This window comes from Coregonus lavaretus (genome assembly GCF_964263955.1).
Source record: "Coregonus lavaretus genome assembly, chromosome: 4".
Classification (NCBI taxonomy): Eukaryota; Metazoa; Chordata; class Actinopteri; order Salmoniformes; family Salmonidae; genus Coregonus; species Coregonus lavaretus.
In genome coordinates, this window is record NC_139991.1 from 53,496,879 (window position 1) to 53,513,929 (window position 17,051).

Genomic DNA, 17,051 nt, shown 5'->3' on the forward strand with positions numbered 1-17,051 from the left:
AAGCAGCTGAGTTAACATGTGATTTTGATTTAATCAAGAAACGAGACAGTAGCCTAAGACGTAATTATTACTTTAAGTAAATGGCTTACATTTAGAAGAATTCAGCAGGTAGGAAAAGGTGAGTGCCTGGTCAGCGAAAAGTAGCGTGCGCTATGTTACTGTTTCCCGAGACGGGGACTGACAGGTGCGCACGAGACAAACAGCAATTAAGCACATGGTGGAATACAAAAACCAAAAGATCATTGCAAATTGATTTATGTAATTTATTTCTTGGAAAGAAAATTGAAATGGGGGTGTAAAAGTCAAAAAATCTATCCATGTGGAAGTCCTTTCATGTCCATTCAGGTCTGCATATGCTGGTCAGTGTATGACCACTGTGGCATAGTCATGTCCTTGCTCAAACTTGACTGAGTGGGATGGAGGAGCACCAGCATGGGACACAGTGGCATAGCACAAATCATCTTCACCTTCCTGTTATTGCAACAAAGGGATGAGGACAAATCACTATTTGAAAGGAAACATCAAATCATCAAATCCATACAAAAAAGCACAATTCCAACTGTTTTTAATTTATAACATGCTTATATGTTGTGCGCCAGCCCACTGGACTGTTTATGGATTATGGTGGCAAAGTAGATGAAGAGGGTGAGGCCACTACATAAAAACCTGATTATGTAATGGTTTGGGCTGACCTCTATTGTCTCCTTTTCCTGTGGAGATTCTGCAGGATTTGTTGTATCACTTGCTGTATAAACATAATCACAGAAATGTGATGTTAAAATGGGACTGTGGTAAATATCTCTATAATAATAGGCCTACACAAGTACACTTCACTGTGGCATCATACATACTTGTTAGGGTAGGGTCTCCTTGCAATGTCTGGTCACTGGGCGATGTGAAAGACATGGTTAGGTGAGATAGGCATTCACATTTGAACTGTATGTTCTGTATGCTGTCATAATCATACTGTTCAACACACAATCAACACTATTCACCTTGTTATGACGAGGCATCCGTTCCCTATGACAGTAAAACAATGGAATACATGAGTGATTCTGTCTAATCGGTTTTGCTAATACGTAGATAAGGCTGTTAGATATCAGGTTCACATACTCTTTGCTTTCAGCGAGAGGAGACAGGTGATGCAGAATATGAATACTGCAAGTAGAATTATGAATCCTATCAGGGCCATACATCCGATGATGTACTTAGTCAGCATCTCTGTAACAGAGTAAAATGTATTTTTGACCAAATGGATGAATTACCTAAATCAGGAATCTGTGCATTACATTTCTCATGTAATCTTTCTTACTTGTGTTCCACACAACCACCGTGACATTTTTGCTGGGAGGTGAGTGGATGCCCTCCTCCTCTTCGTAATGACAGTGGACGGTGACCTTTGACCACAGCCCTCTGTGCTTCCACCCAAGCAGCTCTGACCCCCTTACTGGGAGGGAGCAGTGGTTGTGGCTGGCATTTGAGCGACCAAGCTCCTTGAATTCAGAATCCACATGGAACAAACACTGCTGACCTTCTACAAGGGCTGAGGACTCGCAGCTCAGCTCAACCACTTCAGTCAGGGTCACAAATTTCAGGCTTACTGAGATCTGGTGCTTCTTCTCCTTGGTAATCCAAGTGTTTGTCTGGTTCTCCTTGTCCCCTTGATAGTTGAGGAAAGAGAGAGATAGTTGAGGAAAGAGAGAGATAGTTGAGGAAAGAGAGAGATAGTTGAGGAAAGATAGGTATGATAACATCATAGTGGAGAAAAACGATGATTTGTGTCTATTCTAAAACTAATTCAAAATACAAGATTATTCCCTTCTTAAATTCTCAACATTTATTTCCCAGCCTTTTATAACCATGCAAATCACAAAAGTGCATCCCTAATGCTGAATGACAAAACAAGCAAGAGAAGGGGAAAAAGCTAGATAAATAATATTCAAGAGAAACATACCTGCATCTGTTAATTGTAGGTCAAGAGATACTACAAGAAATGTAGTTAATTGTTATTCCAACCAAAAGTACAATTAGGGATATTGTTGTGAAAGTAAATTATTTTACATTTGATTATACAGTACAATAACATTATTATTAATAAAACATAACTCACACATAAGGCACCAGCAGCACATTAATTGGATCATGGTTAAGAGTTATTTGAAGGTCCCAAACCTGTCACCTATTATTATGTATAATGCAGAGAGAGAAGTGAAACAGGATATATGGAAATGAGAGATGCTTTCAGGGTCGACTATTTTCACATACTCTCTTATATATATATATATATATATATATATATATATATATATATATATATATATATATATATATATATATATATACACAAGAGCTGTTGGCTGTAGAGAAGGACTCAGGCGATGCCACTGTAGTAGTACAAGGGTGACATACTGTATTTTGTTTCTCTCCTCTCTCCTTTTATGGTGAAACAATAGCTCCCACCTATGACACTTTTGTGATGGTGCATAATGTTTATATACACTATCATACGTATAGCTGTCATAGGTTTGTAATGTGCTCCAATTGCAGGATTAGATAAGACTGATCTGGTTGGGCCTATTCTGTCCTAAGATCCGTAACAAACATGTTATGTCTGTCGGGAGCACAGGGGATATGAGAGTTCATGTTCATGCAAGATTTTGTTCTGGGTTTCCGAGATTAGGTTGGGCCTAACCAGGCCTAACTGGCAGGAACCACTTGTAGTTGCAAAAAATCGCTTTAAAATATCATTGAATTGTAACAATTATCAATTGGGTTTCATTTGCCTCTAGTTGAAGCTTTGCACATAAATAATGGAAACTGCATGGGTGACGAATGGGTTCCACACAGATCCTCCATGTTGGCTTGCAAAGGGTACTTTGTTTACATTTTCATTTACACACTCATCAAAAACTTGTATTGATTTCCTCTAGCAGTGAGTGAAGTGGTTTATTAAGAATGTTGCACAGTACATAGAAATGCAGTCAATAAGTAATCAATATTTTTTTTTACTATATATTTTCATGCCTGTGGTTCTATCTCATCTTACACACACAACTTATAAATGACATATTGACTTATAAATCAAGAAAGCTGTTCATTTACACATTCATCAAGTATACCTGTTCAAATTAACCATATCTTAAAACCTCTGCACATCTATTTATAGCCCAGTATGATAATGCAACTGGTCTGAGAGGAACAGATGTTGACAGACTACAGGAAGAGGTGGGGACCACATAGTAGCAGATATGTAAATCAGGAAGCAGAGAGAGGAAATGTGGAGGTAGTGTATCAACAGATGGAAGTAAAAGCACATACTGTAAGTAAACCATGATAATAACAAAACATCTCTTTAAAACTAATATACACCAGACATGGTTAAAGAGAGAGATGTAGAGAGCGAGAGATCAGAAAGAGATGTAGTGATGTAACAAGCAAAGTTTGAAATGTATTCTACTCTCTTGTGGTTTTGAGTCTCTAGTGACTCTTGTCAAAGAGTGAAATAGATTGGTGACTACTGATTGGTAATTCAGTTTAGGAAAATATTCATTTTATGTTTCAGACAAAGGTTATTTTTCATTTATTTCATTTACCCTCAAATGCAAATAGTTGAAACTGCTTGTTTTTAGAAAGGAGTAGAGATCTTTAGTCTTTGTTGTTGTGGCAGGTTTTTTTTTTGTACTACGAGTAAATTATGATCCAATTTGAAGAAAAAAAGACAGGATTGTATTGTAAACTATGGCTAATTTTTTTATCCAGTAAATGTTTCTTCTTCTATGATTTTGCTAAGAGGGCGTACTCTCCAGCAATTTCAAACTTGATCTTGGTGCGCCCAGGTCCAGCTTGGTTACCGGTAGATGTCACTGTTGCATATTGAAGACTAGCTCGGTCACTGGTAGAAGTCACTGTAGCGTATTGCAGACTAGTGTCCTCTTCCTGTAAGAGAGAACTAAAGTCACTTTGAGCTGTGTGCACAGTTGCGTTGTCATTGGTGCAATTGACAATATTGCTTGATATCATGGAAGTAAAATGCATATTAGGCTACTTCACACTGCACTGGTTCAATCCAACTCACCTCATCCCTAGACGGGTTTGTGATGACAGAATCTGTTTAAAATGAGAGAATGAGGGAAAATAAAACACTGCACAAAAGAAGACAAAGGCAGTGGTGGTTTACTCTCATACTCACAGACACAAGGTGGGGTTTGGTCTTGCTGCTCAGGTGGGCTTCTGTCGAGACAATGCAGAACAGTCAGACAGATATAGCTGTGCATGAATAAAGAAAAAATAATGTGAATCTAAAATGAATAAACCAGTCTTACCCAGTATTTACAGGACTGCCTTGAACCCCTCCAAAAGATACATAGAGATAATTTAGCAATTTTGAAAAAAACTCAAAGTAGACTTTGGAACAAAATATTAATAGGATATGAGTGGAACTATCTGAAAGCACACACCACACTTGTGTTGGAGAACACACAGCACAGACCCAGCCAGCAGAACCATGAAAAGGGAACCAGCACCCAGACTGATGTTGATGAGAACTGGACCTGAAAGAAGCGGTTAGTGAATGTGGCTCCTGATGAAACTTACAGTGAGTGATCTGTACAGTATAACCTGACCTTACAATGGCTAGAATGTTAATGCAAATAAGCCTTACTAATAGTGACTATCAAGATACTTAAGAGTTTAGACATTTTAGAAACATATCAATACCTGTACATTTAGCAGCCAAGTCATTCACTAAACTTGCAATTTGAAGTTCTTAGGACTACCCACAGTAAATCTAAAACCATACTCACTTCTACCTTGGGTTGTTACATTGCTGCTTACATTCACCTGACCAGGTATGATTAAACTGAACGCTGATGGGGAACTAGTAGCTCCTGGAGGATTTACAACTGAAATAAATAAAACATTAATATGTGTACAATAATAATATATTAGTCTTGCAATACAGCAATAGACAGACAGAGGATTGACACATTTGAAATCACAGAAATTGATGGGATCTAAAGTCTTCTTCACCATCTATGGTGATACCGAGGGGTTCACTACGCTGTGATGTCACAGTGTCTTCACCCTCTACCACCAGCTCCACAGCACAGGTGATGAAGATCTCTCCAGCACTGCTCCTCTTCCTCTGCAGTTCCTCTTCTGCCACTCTCCCCACACAGACATTGTCTTTGTAGGGTAGTTTTTTAAAGTGTAAGTCACCATTGTTCTGATAAAAGTAGCATGAGGTGCCAGCCTTGGCCTCACATCGAAGATTGAGGTAATTCCCGATCTTCTCCACATGAACACTGGGTTTTCCAATTGGATCTGTTTGTAAATTGGGAAAGTAATTTATGAAGTCAATAAACAAGTGGGAAGAGTACTCTGGTTAACATGTGCTTTGGAGTACCGTAAAACTGTCACTTACCACTCACATGAAGTCTTCGAACAATACTAGGTTTTGAGGTATTGATCATTTTCCCTTCTCTGTTCTGTAGAATTATACAGCTGAGATCTACTTCAGTCTTGTTCCACTTTTTGAACTCATTCCAGAGCAACTTGAACTGGCAAGCACCCTGCTTGTAATCCAGTTTTCTTATAGGGTTGGGGTCGTGATCTCTGTAGAAATGGCACTCTGTGCCTTCTGGTGACTCACAGCGTAATGTAGCAGGTGTAGCTACATTGATGTACCCAGGGAATAATACAATAGTGGGAGTGGGAACCAAACCTGTTTAGAGGAATAGAGAGAATATAAGAAATTGTAAGTGATAAGAATCTTGATTCAGAAGATATTTGTATGTGGAGTATCACTTCCTTGTCTCTCTATTTGCAACTAAAAATACATTGTTTTTAATAAATATATGGCACTTTAAGCATTGTGCTACTCTATATTAGGGGTAAAACAGTAGTGTACAAATCTGTCATCCCAAAAATATTTTTGCACCTGAAATAAATCAATAGCTGTTGAGCTGGATAAATAATGAAGTGACGTTTGGAAATATGTACCTGCACAACTTTCTTTTACAGCAACACCAGCAACATCTTTGAACAAGGTAAAAACAACTTAGTGAGACATTTTACAAGCCTTATTATAAGACAAAATAAAGGCTCATACATACTTAGAACAAGTTAAAAAGCATACTTTAAGTGACACATTACCAATACTTTAAATCAGTGTAAAGAGATATTGATCCAAAGACCAAAATAGTTGAATACTCACAAATGAGAAGAAGATAAGACAAAGACATTTTTCCACTTTCTTCCGTCAATGAAGTGAACTCCTCACATAGATTGTCATGTGACAAAACTGATGTGTGTTTAGGTAGGACACAGAAAAACCTACAGAGGAGGATATGGAGCCTCACAAGTGATGTTGTGACAGATCACTAGTTACGCTGAGGAAAATGACCTTATTTTCATTGACCACTAAGGGGCTGTTCATGTGGTCCACCTTATATTGAACTAACTGAAAATATAGGTAACTATAGCACAACTATTTTAAATATGACAACTCTTGTGATTAACTGATCAAATATACTTGTTGACTTTTCAAAGAGTTACTGTACACTATACACACAAATAAACTAAATCAAAACTAAATATGCAGTAGCTTAACAGGAACATCACCCTAACAACAAACACATAGACATGACCAAATTAGTTCAGTTACTGATCTATTGGGTTTATTTGTAGTTGGACAATTTGATGGATAGTTTCTTGTTTGTGCTTTTTCACCCAACGACTTTTATAGCCTTGTAATGGAGGTGACTAATGCTTCTCCAAATGAGGAAATAATAATAATAATAATATGCCATTTAGCAGACGCTTTTATCCAAAGCGACTTACAGTCATGCGTGCATACATTTTTTGTGTATGGGTGGTCCCGGGGATCGAACCCACTACCTTGGCGTTACAAGCGCCGTGCTCTACCTTGATCCATGTCTGTTTAGTTTACATAATGCATATTTCCAGTCAGAGTAACCAGTCTGTGCCAACTAAGTCATGGCTTGGATTGCATCCATAGATCACATTACGTTTGTGGATTTTTGGCTAACTTCGTTTTTTGGAAGCAAATCCAAGCATTGCAGAAATGGAATAAAGGAATCAAAATATATTTTAGCTGTTTTTTATTTCATGACCACATAATGAATTGTTTCACATTTTTTGGTAAACCACAGGTGGAAAGGTTATGGATTGTTCCTCAAATAATTCAGATTTTGGTGATAGTATTGGATAACATTGACATCAACTCCTTGTAGAATGAACCAGTTTCTTTTTAAAGGTTGGACATTTTTTAAATGTGAATCTTGCAATATATCTAGAAATTATACAATTAGTATGTTCATTCTTTAAATTGTAGCATGATAGATCTTATTCTCGTCCTTGTGGGTTTGAGGGCTGACAGAGTGTTAGGGGACCAGTTGCAGGACAATGGCTCGTTGTAGCACACCTCAGCTTAGCTCATGATCACAGTTCCATTACTATGTCTCTCCACACCTCTTCACGTTCTCTGACAAGTGATTTCTATTGATAGATATAGACATGAGCTTCATACAGTATGAAGAGATGTACGGAAAGCTGTTTGCGGTGTTGTTTGCAGGGTTTATGTTGGTGCCTTCTCCTCATCTCTAGATATAGAGGTGTACCTGTACGATCAGTACCCTCACTGTGGTCACATCTATGTGACAAACAGACTCAACACTCAGCTAAAGCTCAGGTACAACAGTGAACATCATGAGACATTGGACCGTTGAAGACCTTTGAATCTCAACTGCTGTGTAATCTAAACACAATGCTGTCTCCTCTTAGAGTGGCTCCTCAACTTCCAGAGAACAGAAACATCATTTCCAACAAGATTTACAATATACTGTACAAGCTTTATTTCCACTGGAAAACACAACATCCAAAAGTAGAAAACAATGAAATCCTAATACAATTTCTGTATTTGAGACATATAAACTCATTACACATTAAACACTTTGCATGATATAAAAATACATTACCAAGGTGAATGGAAAAAGGCATATCCAACTTGAACCTGCACAGCAATGTCACATGACATAATAATATGCCATTTAGCAGACGCTTTTATCCAAAGCGACTTACAGTCATGCGGCATACATTTTTTTTGTGTATGGGTGGTCCCGGGGATCGAACCCACTACCTTGGCGTTATAAGCGCCGTGCTCTACCAGCTGAGCTACAGAGGACTATGTCCTCTGTAGTGCAGACTTGAGTTCTATTCCTGTAAGAGAGAGAACATACCACACAATGCACAATAAGCAATGGGGAGTAAAGAGCATTGTTCTACACACACATATTGCAGCTTCGATGGGTTTTGGTCAAGACATGACAATTCACCAGTATATACAAACAGATGATATAAAAACTGGTTGTATAGCTAATAAAAGACATGACAATAGCCTTCAGAACAACATGCAGATGTATGATCTTAATTTGAGCCGGTTTGCTACAGCAGTAAAATAATCCTGCAGCAACAGGAAATGTGAATTATTATGTGGATTATAATTAATGGATATTTTTGTTGGGGTTGATACATTGTTTTTAGGGCAAATCAAGTCTGAAATTTAAAATGCACTGCAAGTTTGAATTTTCTGCTGGGCAGGAAAATTCTCAGCAACAAAAGAGTAATCAAATTAAGATCCTACATCTGTTACAATTTGTGTATGAGTATGAGAAGGCACGCACCACATCTATACCAGAGAAGACACAGAACAAATTCCAACAGCAGGATGAGAACATAGACAACGGCACGAAGACTGGTATATTGGTAGAAAGGGATCTCTGAGCAGGATTCTGGAAGGGAAAGGGACATCAGTATCAAAAACAGTATCTGAGTAGGCACTTTCTGATGTATTTCAACAAACTGAGCTCACAATAACCACATTTATTTAAAACACCTTCTCCTTGGGTAGTTATACTACTGACTGCCCTCTCCTCCCCAAGTGGGATGGAACTGAACACTGGGAAGGAACTGGTGGCTCCAGGAAGATTTACAAGTGAAATAAATGAAAAACATATTTACACAGTAAGTACAATAATAATATACAGTATTAGTGTTGCAATACAGTAATAGACAGACTGAGGATTGTCATGATAATATTTTCACAGTAAATCTAAAACCAAACCAATGTTATTTACCTTTTCCTTGGGCTGTTACATTACTGCTTGCCTTCTCCTTACCAGGTATGATTAAACTGAACGCTGATGGGGAACTAGTAGCTCCTGGAGGATTTACAACTGAAATAAATAAAACATTGATATGTGTACAATAGTACTATATTAGTCTTGCAATACAGCAATAGACAGACAGAGGATTGACACATTTGAATTTACAGAAATTGATGGGATCTAAAGTCTTCTTCACCATCTATGGTGATACCGAGGGGTTCACTACGCTGTGATGTCACAGTGTCTTCATCCTCTACCACCAGCTCCACAGCACAGGTGATGAAGATCTCTCCAGCACTGCTCCTCTTCCTCTGCAGTTCCTCTTCTGCCACTCTCCCCACACAGACTTTGTCTTTGTAGGGTAGTTTTTTAAAGTGTAAGTCACCATTGTTCTGATAAAAGTAGCATGAGGTGCCAGCCTTGGCCTCACATCGAAGATTGAGGTAATTCCCGATTTTCTTCACATGAACACTGGGTTTGCCAATCGGATCTGTTTGTAAATTGTGAAAGTAATTTATGAAGTCAATAAACAAGTGGGAAGAGTACTCTGGTTAATATGTGCTTTGGAGTACCGTAAAACTGTCACTTACCACTCACATGAAGTCTTCGAACAACACTAGGTTTTGAGGTTTTGATCGTTTTCCCTTCTCTGTTCTGTAGAATTAAACAGCTGAGATCTATTTCAGTTTTGTTCCACTTTTTGAACTCATTCCAGAGCAACTCGAACTGGCAAGCACCCTGCTTGTAACCCAGTTTTCTTATAGGGTTGGGGTTGTGATCTCTGTAGAAATGGCACTCTGTGCCTTCTGGTGACTCACAGCGTAATGTAGCAGGTGTAGCTACATTGATGTACCCAGGGAATAAAACAATAGTGGGAGTGGGAACCAAACCTGTTTAGCGAAATAGAGAGAATATAAGAAATTGTAAGTGATAAGAATCTTGATTCAGAAGATATTTGTATGTGGAGTATCACTTCCTTGTCTCTCTATTTGCAACTAAAAATACATTGTTTTTAATAAATATATGGCACTTTAAGCATTGTGCTACTCTATATTAGGGGTAAAACAGTAGTGTACAAATCTGTCATCCCAAAAATATTTTTGCACCTGAAATAAATCAATAGCTGTTGAGCTGGATAAATAATGAAGTGACGTTTGGAAATATGTACCTGCACAACTTTCTTTTACAGCAACACCAGCAACATCTTTGAACAAGGTAAAAACAACTTAGTGAGACATTTTACAAGCCTTATTATAAGACATAATAAAGGCTCATACATACTTAGAACAAGTTAAAAAGCATACTTTAAGTGACACATTACCAATACTTTAAATCAGTGTAAAGAGATATTGATCCAAAGACCAAAATAGTTGAATACTCACAAATGAGAAGAAGATAAGACAAAGACATATTTTCCACTTTCTTCCGTCAATGAAGTGAACTCCTCACATAGATTGTCATGTGACAAAACTGATGTGTGTTTAGGTAGGACACAGAAAAACCTACAGAGGAGGATATGGAGACTCACAAGTGATGTTGTGAGTCTCCATATCCTCCTCTATATCCTCCAAACACACAAAAAAAAAAAATGTATGCACGCATGACTGTAAGTCGCTTTGGATAAAAGCGTCTGCTAAATGGCATATTTTTATTATCATTATTATGTTGTTGTCACGCCCTGACTCAGAGGACGCTTATATGTTGAGTCAGGGTGTGTATATTCCTTGTTGTGATTTTCTATGTTGGATTTTCTATGTTTAGATCTAGTATGTCTAAATCTATGTTGGCCGGTGTGGTTCCCAAACAGAGGCAGCTGTCGCTCGTTGTCTCTGATTGGGGACCATACTTAGGCAGCCTATTGGCACTAGTGGGTTGTGGGATCTTGTTCCGTGTAATGTAAGGTATGGTGCTACCTTGGACTTCACGTTTCGTTTCGTTTGTTGTTTTGTCGTGTGTTAATTCGTTTAAATAAACATGTATGCATATCACGCTGCGCCTTGGTCCGACCCGTCTATAAACGAACGTGACAGAATATCCCACCAAACGAGGACCAAGCAGCGTGTCCAGGAGCAGACAGTCTGGACCTGGGAGGAGATCCTGGACGGTAAGGGATCCTGGACTTGGGAGAAGATTCAGGCTGGGATGGATCGCCGTCCTTGGGAGGAGACAGTGGAAGCCCGGTATAGAGAGGAGAAACTGCGCCAACAGTGCCGACGACAGAGACCCGAGAGGCAACCCCAAGAAAAACATTTGGGGGGTACACGGTGTGGACGACGAGGCAGCAGGAGGCCGTTAAAGGGCGGGTCTGCAGGTTAGGAGAGGAGGCCACCATGATACAGGGGCTATTGGTTCAGAGGGAGCAGGAGTTATTCGGTCAGAGGGAGGCGCTACAGGAGGCTAAAAGGGAGAAGGAAAGTGTAGAGGCACGGCGAGAGGAGCTGGTTAGGCACCAGAAGGAGCGGGGGTTAATAAAAGAACCCAGTCCCGCGCCTCGCACCAAGCAAGTGGTGCGTGTCGCCAGTCCGGTCCGGCCCGTTCCTGCTCCCCGCACTAAGCCAGTGGTGCGTGTTCCCAGTACGGCCCGACCCGTTCCTGCTCCTCGCACCAAGCCAGTGGTGCGCGTCACCAGCCCGGCCCGGCGTGTTCCTGCCTCTCGCACCAAGCCAGTGGTGCGCGTCGCCAGCCCGGCCCGGCCTGTTCCTGCCCCTCGCACCAAGCCAGGGGTGCGCGTCGCCAGCCCGGCCCGGCCTGTTCCTGCCCCTCGCACCAAGCCAGTGGTGCGCGTCGCCCGGTCCGGCCTGTTCCTGCCCCTCGCACCAAGCCAGTGGTGCGCGTCGCCAGCCCGGCCCGGCCTGTTCCTGGCCCTCGCACCAAGCCAGTGGTGCGCGTCGCCAGCCCGGCCCGGCCTGTTCCTGCCCCTCGCACCAAGCCAGTGGTGCGCGTCGCCAGCCCGGCCCGGCCTGTTCCTGCCCCTCGCACCAAGCCAGTGGTGCGCGTCGCCAGCCCTGTCCGGCCTGTTCCTGTCCCTCGCACCAAGCCAGTGGTGCGCGTCGCCAGCCCGGCCCGGCCTGTTCCTGCCCCTCGCACCAAGCCAGTGGTGCGCGTCGCCAGCCCGGCCCGGCCTGTTCCTGCCCCTCGCACCAAGCCAGTGGTGCGCGTCGCCAGCCCGGCCCGGCCTGTTCCTGCCCCTCGCACCAAGCCAGTGGTGCGCGTCGCCAGCCCGGCCCGGCCTGTTCCTGCCCCTCGCACCAAGCCAGTGGTGCGCGTCGCCAGCCCGGCCCGGCCTGTTCCTGCCCCTCGCACCAAGCCAGTGGTGCGCGTCGCCAGCCGGCCCGGCCTGTTCCTGCCCTTCGCACCAAGCCAGTGGTGCGCGTCGCCAGCCCGGCCCGGCCTGTTCCTGCCCCTCGCACCAAGCCAGGGGTGCGCGTCGCCAGCCCGGCCCGGCCTGTTCCTGCCCCTCGCACCAAGCCAGTGGTGCGCGTCGCCCGGCCCGGCCTGTTCCTGCCCCTCGCACCAAGCCAGTGGTGCGCGTCGCCAGCCCGGCCCGGCCTGTTCCTGCCCCTCGCACCAAGCCAGTGGTGCGCGTCGCCAGCCGGCCCGGCCTGTTCCTGCCCCTCGCACCAAGCCAGTGGTGCGCGTCGCCAGCCCGGCCCGGCCTGTTCCTGTCCCTCGCACCAAGCCAGTGGTGCGCGTCGCCAGCCCGGCCCGGCCTGTTCCTGTCCCTCGCACCAAGCCAGTGGTGCGCGTCGCCAGCCCGGCCCGGCCTGTTCCTGCTCCCCGCACCAAGCCAGTGGTGCGCGTCGCCAGCCCGGTCCGGCCTGTTCCTGCTCCTCGCACCAAGCCAGTGGTGCGTGTGTCCAGTCCGGCACGGCCCGTGCCGGATCCGCCTCGGAGGCGGAATGCCCTCCCGGCCCCTACCCTGTTATGTTTATGTTGTGCGGTCGGAGTCCACACCTTTGGGGGGGGGGGGGGGGGGGGGGGTACTGTCACGCCCTGACTCAGAGGACGCTTATATGTTGAGTCAGGGTGTGTATATTCCTTGTTGTGATTTTCTATGTTGCATTTTCTATGTTTAGATCTAGTATGTCTAGATCTATGTTGGCCGGTGTGGTTCCCAATCAGAGGCAGCTGTCGCTCGTTGTCTCTGATTGGGGACCATACTTAGGCAGCCTATTGGCACTAGTGGGTTGTGGGATCTTGTTCCGTGTAAGGTATGGTGCTACCTTGGACTTCACGTTTCGTTTCGTTTGTTGTTTTGTCGTGTGTTTATTCGTTTAAATAAACATGTATGCATATCACGCTGCGCCTTGGTCCGACCTGTCTGTAAACGAACGTGACAGATGTGACAGATCACTAGTTACGCTGAGGAAAATGACCTTATTTTCATTGACCACTAAGGGGCTGTCCATGTGGTCCACCTAATATTGAACTAACTGAAAATATAGGTAACTACAGCACAACTATTTTAAATGAGGAAATGGCAGATACCTTGATCCATGTCTGTTTAGTTTACATAATGCATATTTCCAGTCAGAGTAACCAGTCTGTGCCAACTAAGTCATGGCTTGGATTGCATCCATAGATCACATTACGTTTGTGGATTTTTGGCTAACTTCGTTTTTTGGAAGCAAATCCAAGCATTGCAGAAATGGAATAAAGGAATCAAAATATATTTTAGCTGTTTTTTATTTCATGACCACATAATGAATTGTTTCACATTTTTTGGAAAACCACAGGTGGAAAGGTTATGGATTGTTCCTCAAATAATTCAGATTTTGGTGATAGTATTGGATAACATTGACATCAACTCCTTGTAGAATGAACCAGTTTCTTTTTAAAGGTTGGACATTTTTTAAATGTGAATCTTGCAATATATCTAGAAATTATACAATTAGTATGTTCATTCTTTAAATTGTAGCATGATAGATCTTATTCTCGTCCTTGTGGATTTGAGGGCTGACAGAGTGTTAGGGGACCAGTTGCAGGACAATGGCTCGTAGTAGCGCACCTCAGCTTAGCTCATGATCACAGTTCCATTACTGTGTCTTTCCACATCTCTTCACGTTCTCTGACAAGTGATTTCTATTGATAGATATAGACATGAGCTTCATACAGTATGAAGAGATGTACGGAAAGCTGTTTGCGGTGTTGTTTGCAGGGTTGATGTTGGTGCCTTCTCCTCATCTCTAGATATAGAGGTGTACCTGTACGATCAGTACCCTCACTGTGGTCACATCTACGTGACAAACAGACTCGACACTCAGCTAAAGCTCAGGTACAACAGTGAACATCATGAGACATTGGACCGTTGAAGACCTTTGAATCTCAACTGCTGTGTAATCTAAACACAATGCTGTCTCCTCTTAGAGTGGCTCCTCAACTTCCAGAGAACAGAAACAGTATTTCCAACAAGATTTACAATATACTGTACAAGCTTTATTTCCACTGGAAAACACAACATCCAAAAGTAGAAAACAATGAAATCCTAATACAATTTCTGTATTTGAGACATATAAACTCATTACACATGAAACACTTTGCATGATATAAAAATACATTACCAAGGTGAATGGAAAAAGGCATATCCAACTTGAACCTGCACAGCAATGTCACATGACATGTCATTATAACGTAGTGCAGACTTGAGTTATATTCCTGTAAGAGAGAGAACATACCACACAATGAACAATAAGCAATGGGGAGTAAAGAGCATTGTTCTACACACACATATTGCAGCTTCGATGGGTTTTGATCAAGACATGACAATTCACCAGTATATACAAACAGATGATATAAAAACATGCATGAGTAAAAATGTATGAATAAATAGACCACTCTTACCTCCGTTTGACATTGCCTTGTGGATCACCTTCAGAGATAAAAGTATGATGAGAACAAATCATACAGGCTGGTTGTATAGCTAATAAAATACATGACAATAGCCTTCAGAACAACATGCAGATGTATGATCTCAATTTGGGCCAGTTTACTACAGCAGTAAAATAATCCTGCAGCAACAGGAAATGTGAATTATTATGTGGATTATAATTAATGGATATTTTTGTTGGGGTTGATACATTGTTTTTAGGGCAAATCAAGTCTGAAATTTCAAAGTGGAAATTACAAACTTTAGAAGCATTTTTAAAGCTCAAATGCACTGAAGTTTGAATTTTCTGCTGTGCAGGAAAATTCTCAGCAACAAAAGAGTAATCAAATTAAGATCCTACATCCGTTACAATTTGTGTATGAGTATGAGAAGGTACGCACCACATCTATACCAGAGAAGACACAGAACAAATTCCAACAGCAGGATGAGAACATAGACAACGGCACGAAGACTGGTATATTGGTAGAAGGGGATCTCTGAGCAGGATTCTGGAAGGGAAAGGGACATCAGTATCAAAAACAGTATCTGAGTAGGCACTTTCTGATGTATTTCAACAAACTGAGCTCACAATAACCATATTTATTTAACACACCATCTCCTTGGGTAGTTATACTACTGACTGCCCTCTCCTCCCCAAGTGGGATGGAACTGAACACTGGGAAGGAACTGGTGGCTCCAGGAAGATTTACAAGTGAAATAAATGAAAAAATGATATACACAGTAAGTACAATAATAATATACAGTATTAGTTTTGCAATACAGTAATAGACAGACTGAGGATTGTCATGATAATATTTTCACAGTAAATCTAAAACCAAACCAATGTTATTCACCTCTTCCTTGTTACATTACTGCTTGCCTTCTCCTTACCAGGTATGATTAAACTGAACGCTGATGGGGAACTAGTAGCTCCTGGAGGATTTACAACTGAAATAAATAAAACATTGATATGTGTACAATAATAAAATATTAGTCTTGCAATACAGCAATAGACAGACAGAGGATTGACACATTTGAAATCACAGAAATTGATGGGATCTAAAGTCTTCTTGACCATCTATGGTGATACCGAAGGGTTCACTACGCTGTGATGTCACAGTGTCTTCACCCTCTACCACCAGCTCCACAGCACAGGTGATGAAGATCTCTCCAGCACTGCTCCTCTTCCTCTGCAGTTCCTCTTCTGCCACTCTCCCCACACAGACATTGTCTTTGTAGGGTAGTTTTAGTCACCATTGTTCTGATAAAGTAGCATGAGGTGCCAGCCTTGGCCTCACATCGAAGATTGAGGTAATTCCCGATCTTCTCCACATAAACACTGGGTTTTCCAATTGGATCTGTTTGTAAATTGTGAAAGTAATTTATGAAGTCAATAAACAAGTGGGAAGTACCGTAAAACTGTCACTTACCACTCACATGAAGTCTTCGAACAATACTAGGATTTGAGGTTTTGTTCGTTTTCCCTTCTCTGCTCTGTAGAATTATACAGCTGAGATCTATTTCAGTCTTGTTCCACTTTTTGAACTCATTCCAGAGCAACTTGAACTGGCAAGCACCCTGCTTGTAATCCACTGTTCTTATAGGGTTGGGGTCGTGATCTCTGTAGAAATGGCACTCTGTGCCTTCTGGTGACTCACAGCGTACTGTAGCAAAGACACTGATTATAATTAAATTTAATGGCTGACATTGAGCTGGACAATCATAAGGAGTGACATTCTGTAATTCATATATACATACCTACATAACCTTCTTTTACCGCAACACTAGCCACATCTGTAAAACCAAATAAGGTGTTTCAGTGTAACATATGGAATATGCTACTTAATATCTGTGTAAATAGATCATTGATAAAAAATAAAAGTAATAATTGAAAACTCACAAATGAATATAAGATAATATTTTCCACTTTCTTCTGACAATAGAAAGGTGAACACATAGATTGTAATGTGAAAAACAATATGTGTGCTTAGAACATAGAG

The 17,051-nt window shown here is 41.8% G+C and overlaps 1 protein-coding gene across 1 annotated transcript; it reads right to left on the reverse strand.

Moving 5' to 3' along the window:
* Positions 1 to 581: 581 nt before the first annotated feature.
* On the reverse strand, positions 582 to 2,128 carry LOC311127468 (uncharacterized protein; the record flags this gene model as incomplete). The annotated part of the gene is made up of 7 exons (XM_084159301.1): positions 2,111 to 2,128; positions 1,955 to 1,984; positions 1,313 to 1,660; positions 1,114 to 1,221; positions 996 to 1,020; positions 852 to 886; positions 582 to 745 (listed from the first exon to the last, which is right to left on the reverse strand). The coding sequence occupies exons 1-7, from the start codon at positions 2,112 to 2,114 to the stop codon at positions 582 to 584; spliced, it is 714 nt and encodes a 237-aa protein (XP_084015427.1). The 5' UTR covers positions 2,115 to 2,128.
* Between the last annotated feature and the right edge of the window lie 14,923 nt (positions 2,129 to 17,051).